The sequence below is a fragment of the Dermacentor albipictus genome, chromosome 1 (genome assembly GCF_038994185.2).
Source record: "Dermacentor albipictus isolate Rhodes 1998 colony chromosome 1, USDA_Dalb.pri_finalv2, whole genome shotgun sequence".
In the NCBI taxonomy this organism is placed as follows: domain Eukaryota; kingdom Metazoa; phylum Arthropoda; class Arachnida; order Ixodida; family Ixodidae; genus Dermacentor; species Dermacentor albipictus.
The window spans coordinates 492383371-492395797 of record NC_091821.1 but is presented as its reverse complement, the minus strand read 5'-3'; the positions used below and the strand labels follow the sequence as shown (position 1 = coordinate 492395797).

General features: G+C 43.9%; 1 protein-coding gene and 1 long non-coding RNA gene across 2 annotated transcripts in view; both read right to left on the bottom strand.

Annotated features, from left to right (window-relative positions):
• Window positions 1-12427, bottom strand: part of LOC139054877 (uncharacterized) — a 178081-nt gene that overhangs the window by 84663 nt on the left and 80991 nt on the right. Inside the window, exon 13 of the mRNA XM_070532559.1 lies at window positions 1369-1464. Within this exon, the coding sequence (XP_070388660.1) occupies window positions 1369-1464 (96 nt within the window). The remainder of the gene's footprint in view (window positions 1-1368; window positions 1465-12427) is intronic.
• On the bottom strand, window positions 7731-12032 carry LOC135912465 (uncharacterized). The gene is made up of 3 exons (XR_010567681.2): window positions 11260-12032; window positions 10181-10308; window positions 7731-8122 (listed from the first exon to the last, which is right to left on the bottom strand). It is a non-coding gene; the product is annotated as an uncharacterized lncRNA (long non-coding RNA).

The following is a 12427-nucleotide window of genomic DNA, read 5'->3' as shown; positions in this document are numbered from 1 at the left end:
AACACTCTTTATTATTTCAACATATATGGCATATTTCGTAGAAGGTGTAACAGAGAATGTTTAGAATACAAATTTAATTTGTGCAGGATCCGTCCATCTTGTTTACACCTCACACCTAGTCAGCGTAGCACATTCTAATTAAAGAATTGCATCAAAACCTATTACAGTACAAAAAGCCTAGTTTCAGATACCCTAGACACAATGCGACCTTCGTGCAAAATTTTTATGTCAAATCCGAGAAGTTACATCAGGAAGCCCTAGCAAAATAGTAATTTACTATACGGAAAGAAAAAAAATACGGCCTGTGTGCTTGCTGGAGATTATGCTTGACCTAGAACAGTGAGAAGAAGCGCGGTTTCTCGGCATTACTAGCATGATCAAGCGGCGTGCATGGCATGATAAAATCAAAATCCTGGAATTTGGGTGAAATTCACAAACAGATTTACTCGTGTTCTACTCCGGGCACTAGTCAAAGGCTGTGATTAAAAGGAGCTAGGTAATTACAGGCACTCTACATTAACCAGGGCTGTTTCATTAATATATATACCGTGCTTATAACATTCGTCCTAAACCATCACAAAATAATTGTCAATTCAGCTCACAGCGTTGCTGCTCAGTAAAAGCTGATGCATCTACACGACCAATTTATCAGCACCTAAATTTCCGCGTGCAAGAAATAAATAAGACAGCATATTTCAGTGGCTATTTCGGCTGTGCGCTCATTTAGTGCGATAGCAGCATTTCCCAGCAGTGAAGACCACCATTTCATTTTAGATTGCCTGCTTATTCCTGAAATAATTGCGTTCCCCCACTACAGGGAACTTAGCAACGATCTAGCGGTTATATGAAAATGTACTCATTTAAATAAAGGGTATTGAAAAATACGTATTATGCGATTTCAAATGTAACTACTCTACACAGAAAACTGCTTTAAATTTCTAGTCAGCCTAAATACATAATCCGCACATCAATGTCCTAAGATTATAGTAGGGAAACTCAATAAAATGTTGTAATCACCAACACACACTGTTCTTTGCGCAGTCCCAAACTGATGCAGGGCTGAGCCTGAATGGAAAAAAAAATCAACATTAAGGACGCGGCGAAACTATGAGAAATGTTAGAACTTCAACAGTAATATACACACAAATCATGGAATTAAAGCGAAAAGAAAAAGCACTTGAGTAGTTGGACGTAATTTTAAACGCAGGATCCTGCCTTTAAAATGGGCTAAATTTCAGGATACTCGAGTATCCTGAAATTTAGCCCATTGAAAGTACCTTCTCGTAATAGAAACAACTTAATGCTCCGTTCTCTAATTCACTCCTTCTGGCTCCTAATAAAACTTATGCGCAAAAGAAATGCACTCACCATTGTAAGGTTGACGCTTCTCGATCGGTATCCGAGTTCATACCACATGGAAGACGGTGGCCACCAGTGCCGACTTTCTTCAACTTGTTCTTTTGCCTATAATTAATTTTAAAACTCGCAAAAATCCGTGGCCCCTTTGCTGCGTATTTCAAGATGTAGGCTTCTCAGTAGGAATGACGACCGCAAAGGAGCATTTTTTCACGACAGCAGTGCGCTGACAAGAACGGACAAGACTGCAAGCACTCACGCCACTCATTCGGTGCAATCAGCTATGCATAGAAGCAGAGTGGAAGGACTCTGATAGAAGCAAAGGGCACAAGGAAAGGGAGAACGAAGAGAACGGTGTAAACGTCACCCTCTCCCCCACAGGAAATAGCCCGACGGCGTTTATTGGGCGGCAGCGACGGAGGGAGACAAGACGGACAATAAAGACCCCGCCGCAGTCCTCTGTGCCTGCGAGCGCAGCCAATTCGACACAGCAGCAAGCAGCTATCTGAGCTCTTGATTGATAGCAATGACCAGGATCCAGTGGGTGCGTGAGGGCGAGGGAGGGGGGGGGTTGAAGGACAGAAAGTTAAGCTGAAAAGAAAGCGGGAATGCGCTGTGCCAAAGACAGGCAAAGACGAGAGGTGTTGACAGGGACAAGCGCAAACTTTCAACTAATTTTTTCTTTCTGTCAGGCGCATCCATACAAGGCGTTTACTACACATGCACGAACACGCAAATCTATTGCAATAGGAGTATGATGATTACATCACCGCAGCATGCCATGCATGGTAAACAAAAAAAAAAAAGAGGGAAGCTTCACTAATACATATCGCTCCATCTCGAGGCAATAAAAACGGTTCCATCAGCTCTGTGGCACTGTCATTCTCGATTGCCCTAGGAACCCTGATCCTCTAAAGCCACGAAGCGTACATGCAAAATTTACGATGTGCAGGCAAATGCGCAATACCGTTGGTTCTTATGCAAAGCTCATATCACATGCACGATAAATAAAGCAGTGGCTAGTTCGCCCCATATACGACTTCCCCTACTCGCTACGTTGTACATTGGCTTTTTTCTTTAGGGGGCCGCATTTGGGTGAAGGCAAAGTGCAAAAACGGTCGTGTACCATGCATGGGTTTGACGTGGAAGAACCCAGGTGGTTAGGATAAATCCTGGCAGTCGGGGCGACTATTCAGGGCATGGCAGGCGAGGCGCGACTAGTCGCTCCTCCACGATGTTGAGCTTCGGAAGATTATGAGGTTCCTGGGAAACGTTCAGCTGGATTGTAGCCACGTCGGTGGCGGACGTTCTCGGCCTCCTGGTCCTCTGGGACCTGGCGGGCGCACCGCATTCGTTTGGCGTAAGCAGCCCGCTAGTCGTCGGTTCTTTCGGCCCGCTATCACCGTACATATCCCCGTTGTTGCTGCCGCCGACTATCTAGACGGGCACGCTGTTCTAGGTCCGTGAGGGAACAGCTAGTCGATGGGCCCCAACCATCAGCCCATTCGCACTTCTGCTCTTGTTGCCGGTCCTTCAGGGCACGTTCTTCTTCGGAGCGAACGATACGTCTCCTGCCCATAGCGCGACCAAAGTACAACTGATGACGTCGCTAGCACGATAACTACTTCAGGACAGAACGAAGCACAGCTATTGGTGGATACAGCATTACGTTGCACTCCTACGCGCCCAGCGTCGAGCGACGCTCGCCCGAGCACCGAGAACGTTCGAGAATGGTCGCTAAAGACGCATTCTACATGGCTTGATAGACGCGCGTAATTTTTTCCAGAACCTAGCCGTATCAACAAGAGCTGAAAGCACTGAGCATGTACAGGCTCGTCCACTCTTAGGGTGAACACGGCTCACCGTGGCCGCGCTCCGCGGGGCGCCAGTGCGTCCTGTGCGGCGGCGCATCGAAGCGAAGCGGCGCAGGCGCACACGGACCCAGGGGAGGTGCTTCGCGTCGTCTGCTACAGCGCTAGAGCGCACCGCGGCTTGCTTTGCTGTACACTTCCCTAGACCCAGGTGACTGAGTGTCCGAGGCGGCATTGCAGGAAGGCGCACTTCACTAACTTTAGCATTTTCCAGCTGGTTCCGTCTACAGCTTGTGAACAGCCTGTTTAATCAATATACATAAATAGAAACAAGCTTCTCACCACATAAGTCACTTAGCATGTTTTTCACATGTGATGAGGGTAAAAATAGTGATTTTTTCGCGCTCTTTATTAGGCTGGGGCCCTCTTATTTTACTCTCACAGCACTTGGTGTAGTGCATACCGAGAAACCTATTAGGCGCGCTCTTGGTTGGAGTCATCATGTGATGAGCCTAGCGTGCCGTTTCGCGCATGTCTTGATGCTTGAACGAATGTGCTTAATTGACTTAAGAAAACGACCGAAACCCGCTATAAATTTCGCAGAAAGTTAGAGAGCGATAGTTCAATCACGCATCATCATGTTTGCCATGGATTTTACCATTAAGGAGGGCAATAATATTACTTCGACAACAACTAAGAAGTGATAACCGCTGCTTCGCACTCTCTTATTGACGCGTTAATGTCGCTGGTAGGAGAGCATGGAGTGCTTTACGCGATGTAGGAAAGTGCTCTCCCCGGCATAGCAACTGATTTGGCGGTGATCTTACTCCCTCTTTTCATCTTTCTGCATCCTATAAAAAAAACTAAATTCATTTTTCCTGTCACAGCTTGTGTAAAATCTCCGAAGCGGTGCCCGTCCTCTGACGGCTACCTGATGCGAGATGTCGCATTCTCATTTTGAGGAATCGTCGGTCAAGTATTTGATTACATTGATTAGGTGAACTAAAACATATGGCGCCGACGCTTTCTTTTGTTGTTTGTTTGTTTTTCTCCTTGGAATCAATGCACGCCGCATGCGAATGCTGTTTCCGTCCGTTTCGAATAGGTAATTAAAGTGGATAATCTATAATCTACATGTCTGTTTCCTAGTTTAAATTACGTCTTGCCGGGTCGTTAGTCGTTATTCGCTTCTATTTCATTTCAGTACTTCGTCAGAATGGGCCATATGCATATTCTCACTAGCATATAATAATTTGCTAATTGTGCGGTATACGTCCCGAAGCGACACATGGAGTTACGCCATAGAGGTGGGCATCGGATAAATTTGGAGATTAGTAGGAATTTATTTCTTTTTTTTTGGGGGGGGGTGTAGGAGGGTCTGGGCTGGGCTGAGTGGGTAAAACTCAAATATGAATACGGCACAGGAACCCTTGCCGCGGACAAGCGATGCTGTTGCCGTCGTGGGGAAGTGGCCGGTCCGTGCGTTGGACGAAGGCGGCCACGACATTTAAACCGACGGTCATGAGGCCGGCATGGTGTCGTCTGCCCACAGCATCCCGGTGGTCGGCAAACGCACTCGCCGTTTGTAAACGCTAAGCCCGGTCCAAGCCAGATTGCTGTGTTAAGGCCAGTCTACTTTTTAACTGACCATGGGCGTCAGCCCGATCAACCGCTGAGCCCCCCCCCCTTTTTTTTGCGTACACACTAAACATTTTAACACCCTTAAGGGTGTAAATCAGTTTGTCGCCAGACGAACACCCTAAGGCTGCTGTTGTCTACACCCTACAGTTGGGGTGCCACTATAGCACCCTAAAGGAAGGGTGTCCAGCAAAATAAATTTAGGGTGTAAGGGTGCTCGTCCAAATTAACACCCATCTGTGTGGGTGTTGGAAGGGTGTACACCCTTTTATTTCTAGCGTGTATGGAAGGCAGATTCGGCAGTACACGCCTTCAATTACTACTATGTACAGCGATCCACGCACAACTATTGCGTGTGCCAGAAGGTTCAAGTTCAGCTACCAAACGCACTGTCGAACAGCCGGCCTTGAAGCTTCGATGGGCATACACAGCACCTATACGTGTGGATCACATTACATATTAGTAATTCATGGTGTATATTGGAAAACCTGTCTTCGCTGCACAAGTACAACCTAGCAAACTTGACACTTTTGAGCATGTATATGAACACCAAGGTTATCACGATTTCTATTTCCAAATAACATGCAACACAGACTGGTAAGATATAGGCTGCATTTTCAAGAAAACTCAAATATATTTATTGCATGCTGCAATACAGAGTACAACATATACATAAATCACATGAAATATAAACATGCACAATCGCCAAACACATCGGTAAGTAGAAGAACATGTACATTCCCCACAAAGGTACCTAAAACATATGTATTGATCAAATCTGTTATTAGAGAAGAAACTATGTATAGCGGCACTGAAAGAGCTTGGGTTGATTCGCAGTGTTTTGGGCCACATAAAGGACTAAATTTTTAGTATTAGGCTCCAGTGAACGAAAATTCAAGTTTTGATGCCTTAAAAAAAGGCATATTGCAAAGGTGAATTAGGGAAGCAATTGAAATGCAGAGCAAACGCACAAGAAAGATACCTGTTATTTTGTACACTAATGTAATCACAAAGCATTATGAAAAGTTTGGAAAGTCGATGTAAAGCATAACTGGCCAACATTTTTCAGACTGAAACAATACTTTCCAAGCATAGACATGCTTTAAGTGAGGTTTATGCCAGGAGCCTTATTGCTAATTTTCTATTTCCAACAACATTACTTGAGCACAAAAAATACGTAGAATTTTTTAGTGCCTACATAGTTTGTCCTCTTTTGTGAAACGAGAGTTCTCTGGGCTAAAGGTGCTGTGTAGCGGTTTTTCTAACTACAATACCAGTTTCTATAAATTTTTGTTTTGTAACTCTAAGGCACTGGTACATATACAATATGTAGTTTGAAAATAGGTTATTTTGTTACTATAAATCAAAAGAGTGCAGATTCCACATCTACTAGTGCCTGGGTGCAAAGTGCAGTAGGAGGCCTGATAAAAACAAACCACTGTTTGAACGATTTTGCTGAGCACAAAATGTGGACAGTGTTTTAAAGTACATAGTAAATTTCTAAATTATTTGCGCTTAGATGCAGTAATTCAAGATTAAGGCATGCTATAGCATGTGAGCATGCAAATTAGCAAATATGGTTTAATAAGTTAGCCATACTCTGGTTACTAAAAGAACACAGGCATAGGCATTCATGCAAAAGTTCAAGTTAAATATCACTGTTAACATTTGCCAGCAAATGGTCGTATCAAACATTATAATTATACTGAACAAGGGTAGTTTCTTGGGATAGTTTGCAATTAATGAGATAAAATTACGTACAGCTTGAATGACAAGAACTGCGAGAGATGACAGACTGCGCTGACGTCCAACAATATTTAATTACGCTGCCACATCATGTGTATTTGCACAAAAGCAGGCATGCGCAGAATATGAGTCACAAGGGGTGTCTAACAGCAAGTGACTGTACTAAGAACATCGTCCTTTGAAAAAAATAAACATTAGAATTTCTATCTGTTGAGATACAAGACTTCACTAGGGGTCAGCACGATAGAGGGGTCACTAACGCACACACTAACCAGTTTTCTAGTGAAATCTGCTTCTATAGTTTCCCGGATGACCTGTGTCTCGCTAAAGCTTCCGTACCTTCAAAGAGGGGCACGCAGCCGCAGTCCCAGCAATGGATGCCGAAGTGACCTTGCACAGTGTTATGGACGTTGTTATCGTGCTCTCCTAAATGATTGTTTAGGCGCCTGCCTGTCTGTCCAACAAAGTCAAATGAGATATTGTAAAGCTTTGCCTCTTTAACAGCCTCAATAAATCTTGCTCACACGAGATGCAACATAGCATTGCTGCACAGGCTGATTGCCTTTCTTGGGTTGGCTACCCTTTGGCCTTAATTTCAGCCATAGCGGAACAGCTTCTGAAGTGCACAAAACATGATGAGCGCGCTCGGTCAAGGAACCAGCCGGTTGAAAGACACAGGTTTGCAGTGCTACCATATGTTCATGATGTCTCCCATAGGCTAAAAAAGATTAGGGAACCTGCAGAAATCACAGTCCTTTTCTCAGCCCCGGAAAAGCTGGCAAGGCTCTGTAAGTGTGTAAACGCGCCTAAATCACGTCAGAGTTGTTCCTCTGCCGGGCACAGAAAACGTTTTGCGATGTGTGCAACGAATGTGGTTTCCCAAATTCCCATTTTGAGGCAGTAAATATATTGGACAGATAGGCAGGTGCCTAAATGATCGTTTAAGAGAGCACTATAACAACGTCAATAACACTGTTCAAGGCCACTTGGGCATTCATTGCCGGGACTGTGGCTGCATGCCCCTCTTTAAGATACGGAAGTTTTAGCGAGACACAGCTCACCCGGTAAATTATTGAAGCTGATTTCACCAGAAAAGTGGGTAGTGTGTGCGTTAGTGCCCCCTCTATCACGCTGACCCCTAGTGAAATTTTGTATCTAAACAGATAGAAATTGTGGTTTTTTTTTTCAAGTGACCATGTTCTTTTTACAATGACTTGCTGTTAGAACACCCCTTGTGACTGGCTTTCATTTTCTGCGCATGACCCCTCTGTGTATACACACACGATGTGGCAACGCAATAAAATATTGTTGAAAGTCAGTGGAGTGTGTCTCTCGCAGTCCTTGTCCTTCACGCTGTACGTCATTTTTTATACTGAACAGCCAATATTGATTCAAAATTAGAAAAATATAGTACACATCTGAGCTGCAAAAATGCAAGTGATGCAGCAAATGGCCTTTAGCTTTCCAAAAGAAAAAGAAATGTTCACGGTTAACCACGAGGTGCAGGGACTCCATTCTCTGAGCATCTTGACCAATAAATGCAGCGCATGGCATTGCTGGAATCTTGCATCCTGCATTAGCAAAATAAGAAGAGAATCATGAGAATTCAGTCCGTGCAATTATACATGTACTTTGCGGAAAATTTGATAAAGCAACAAGCTCCTCAAAGTAACAAACTTAATTAATGTGACTGGGCAGAATGCACCCCTCAGGCAACTGGGCAAGACAGTGAAAGGTCGGAGAGGTTTCTATTTTGCAAATTAAGGAATTGCATGTTACTGTGAATGCTAAACCACTATGTCATTGTGAACACAAGGCACATACAGCAGCAAAAACATAAATTTACAGTAGCCTTTTCACCATAGAACATAAGGGTGAATAAAGTTTAAAGACTACCAATGACATCTCTCAACAACAGACATTTGTCTAAGAGTGTGTATGTGACCTTAATACAAAATTGACATTATGAAATCTGCAATATATCTGCATTACACTTTATAAGTACTGCAGGTGAGAAGCTTACGGGATATGGCACATTAAGAGTGAAATGCACAAGGCATTAAAAAATGACCGTTTTTACACAACATTATTACACTAGGAGACAAAGAACTGTTTTACAGAGAGTGCACACAAAATGAAAATGAGGGAATCCCCACTGGCATTCTCATTTGCCCTGCAATACATGCATCCAGCCCAACAATATCCAACTCTCCAATGCAGTTTATTAGACACTTTCTGCATCCTAAAATTTATCGTGTATTTCTTATTTACTAATTTAGTAAGAATGCACATTTTGGCATACTTTCCTCAAAAATTTAGCATGTGTTGTCAACTATTTTTCTTAGAGCACGCCCCCTTCTTTCAATGGGTTAGCTTGGCAATGCACTGACAAGTAGTATTCCCTTATTTAAACTTATGATCCTTCCTCATGCTCCCACTTCATGCTCTAAACTGTGATGCCACTCCGATGCAGTTTATGTTAATCTGTGACTATTTACATGGTCATTCTTTCTGTAGCCTCTCAACTAGAGCCTGAAATTTCTTGTCTCCTAGAACAATCGTCTTTCTTGCCCAAAACATATTGCACGGTTACCCCTCATAGGGGATGGGGGGGGGGGACTGTATACGAGTTTTCACATATTCAATGAACCTCAGAGACACAACCATTTCTCATCCTGTGTTGCTACTACCCGCATGAGTCACAATGGCTGTATATTGGCTACCTGCCCTCTCTCGCTTAAAAGTACATTTTGCATGTGGAAAATAACCACAAGCATCACATTTCATTGAATGAGTGCTCCTGTGCATGTTTTTTTTTCCGTCCTGTAATGGCTAAGTTCAACATGGTCAAGTTGTTTGAAAACTGTCTAGCCTCAACCAATACTTTGTGCAGTTTCAAAATTATGATACATTCATTTTTCAAAACTTGTCCCAAATTAAGCATGAGACATTTTCATGATGCAAATGAGGTAAGGTTGTGCTCAGAGACTATGATAGGCCTGCTATATCCTGCAAAACTATGTGAAATGAAATATACTTGCAATTTTCGTGAGCAGCTAGCTCAGTACAATTAGGCACATTACCTGCGGAAACGTTTGTTTAACGCTCCCGAGAGGTCCTGGTTTCTTGTAATTTCTTCAAATCCCTTGCAGTCTAGATTGCAATCCGGTGCATTTTGATTGTGATACTGTATTCAAAATAAAAACAGCTGAAATTTTAAGGTTTTGATAATCATATGGGAATAAATTAAAGGTAGAAGAGTGTAATGCAATGAGCAAATAACAAGCTCATTGCAGAGAGTAAACAAATATTTCTTTCCTGCAAATAAATTGGTAGCAGGAAGGTCATACGAAATTAGCAGTGAATGCACAATAAAGAATATGATGCTACAATGCCCCGGCATTCTGTGAATATTCTTGCACAAAGAAAATCCTCATTATGGAAGACCATTAAGAAAATGCAAATGTATACTTTGGATCAGCAGTCATACCTGCAGTATGCACTGTACCATCGGCAATATTTACAACCACAGACAATTGCACATCATATCAAGCTTAGGCGGCCAAGGAGCCTGAGTTTTAAATTATAACTTGACTTATTATATTACCTACACAACTATATCTACTTACAATGTTGTCTTCTCAACCGCTTTCAAGAAGACATTAACCATCTGTCTGAAGGCGAACGCAAGTGGCTTGCTCTTGATGGGGGGCGCCAAGGCTGGGCATTGTGAAGTTGCTGCTACCATCTGCATCACCTGCGAGAAACGACGCTCTAAGTACAAGATAAACAAATGCTATTAGAGCAAAAGACAAGATCATTGGCAATGAGCCTCGTTTTGGTTTGCACGAGAAAAGCCAAGAATATGGACTTTGTGCTGCTTACTGAAGAAGAAGCAAGCCTCCTTCCAGATGTTGCAGTCATGCATTAAGATTGTCACACAGCTGCATGCTTGTATGCTGCTGTCGCCAGTATGCTTTGAAGTTTATTATTTCACGTTAAATTGATTATTGTGTTTTCTTGCCAATTCTTGGTAAACAGACCAGCAATGAAATAGCTCACTTACACACATACTCCCTTTTGAGGAGAGAATTCACACACGCACGCATGCATGGGCGCACACACGCACACGCACACAATTGCTTCTACCACATGGGCAGCTTCCTGTGCTTGACACACATTTTTTTATCCTGTGTCACTCCTACTGCTAAGGCATAAAAAAATCCTTTGTGTTACCAACCCCAAACTCCTCAACCTACACCTCCAGCTTAAACACTTTCTCGAGAGCCAGGACAAGCCTTCTAGCTTCCCCAGTGCTCCAAACTGTAGTTACGAATTTCAATAGGGCTATAGGCGACAGCTCTCGAAGGGCATGCAAATTACCCGGAGACCTAAAGCTTGTATATGATACCTCTAAAGCACAACCCTTCAAATTTTCAAAATTCATTAAAGCTCCTGAAGACAATTGCTATATACGTAGAACGTCTCGAATAACCTGCCGCTAACAATTTCAGCGGTTGTCTGCACCAAAAGAAATGTGGGCTAATGGGAAATCCACGTCTTTAAGATCGGAATTATTGTAATGGCGAAACACACTACCAGATTTCTTAATCATTTATTTATGCTCTGGATGTAACGTTCCTTTCACAATAAAAAACAAGGATATCGATTCATCAGGGCATGGGAGGAAAAAGGACGAAGCGTATACTTGGCGCCTTCCCACTGGTCCTCCCGAGAAACGGCGCCTCATACAGCAGTTGTCCAGGGTGGCTTGAAACCAAACTCGGCTTTCAGGCGGGAACACTCGCTGCACCAAATCGGAAGAGTTTTATTGCGAGTAAAACTCTACCGGCCTCATGCAATACATACGCACGCACACAAAATGCACCCACACGCACACACAAGTATACGCACTCTCAAAGCGCAGAAACAAAAGTGCGCACGCGCACATTGATGAACACAAACAAGCACACATACATGCATGCAGGCAGACACGCTAACACGTGCACGCACACACAGCGACCCACAGACAACACACTCACAAAACACGTACGCACTACACACGCGCAAACACGCCGGCCCATACAAACCGGCATGTACTGAACGCACGCACGCACACGCGCACACACACACACACACGCACATACACACACACACACAGCGAGGCGAGCGCACGCACGCACACACACACAAAGCGAGCTGAGCTGAGCGCACACACAAATCAAGCCGAGCGCGAGCACGCGCACACGCACAGACAAAGCGAGCCGAAAAAATGCTGAAGGCGTCCGGCAAGCAGCAACAGCAGCACGCGACCGCATCAGGGAGAACCAATACCGCGCCGGTTCCTTCGAAAGGTGGCTAAGCCAGTCCTTCTACGCGACGCAAAAGTGGTCGACCACATTTAACTGAAGTGCGAACGACCGTATTACAAGCAGCCGCGCTGAACGCACAAGAGAATCACATCAATGAACGTTCAAGCACTGAGAAACAAAGCGTAACTATGCAGGCGCACCACGCCCGATGTAGATTTGACAAACATTAGTCACACGGGACGCGATCGAGGTAGTTAACTTGCCCTAGTAGGAGGGCAGCTGCTCTTGCTCTTACATTAGCGAATTATGAATTATGCTACGAGATCACAGTGAGATATTTCTAAAACGAACAAAACAAATACCAAATAAACGGGCACTTGCCTGAAAGTTTCCATCATGCCAGTACTACCGACCGGGCACGTTGCAACTTCTCGTTTCAGCCTTCGTGGATCCATCTTCCAGTGCGCACGAACGCTTTGCTTTGAAGTGGGGCACGAGTAATACACAAAGCATGGGCCACATCTTTTTCTACCCCGCGCGCAAAACTAATCACACGTTTAAAAC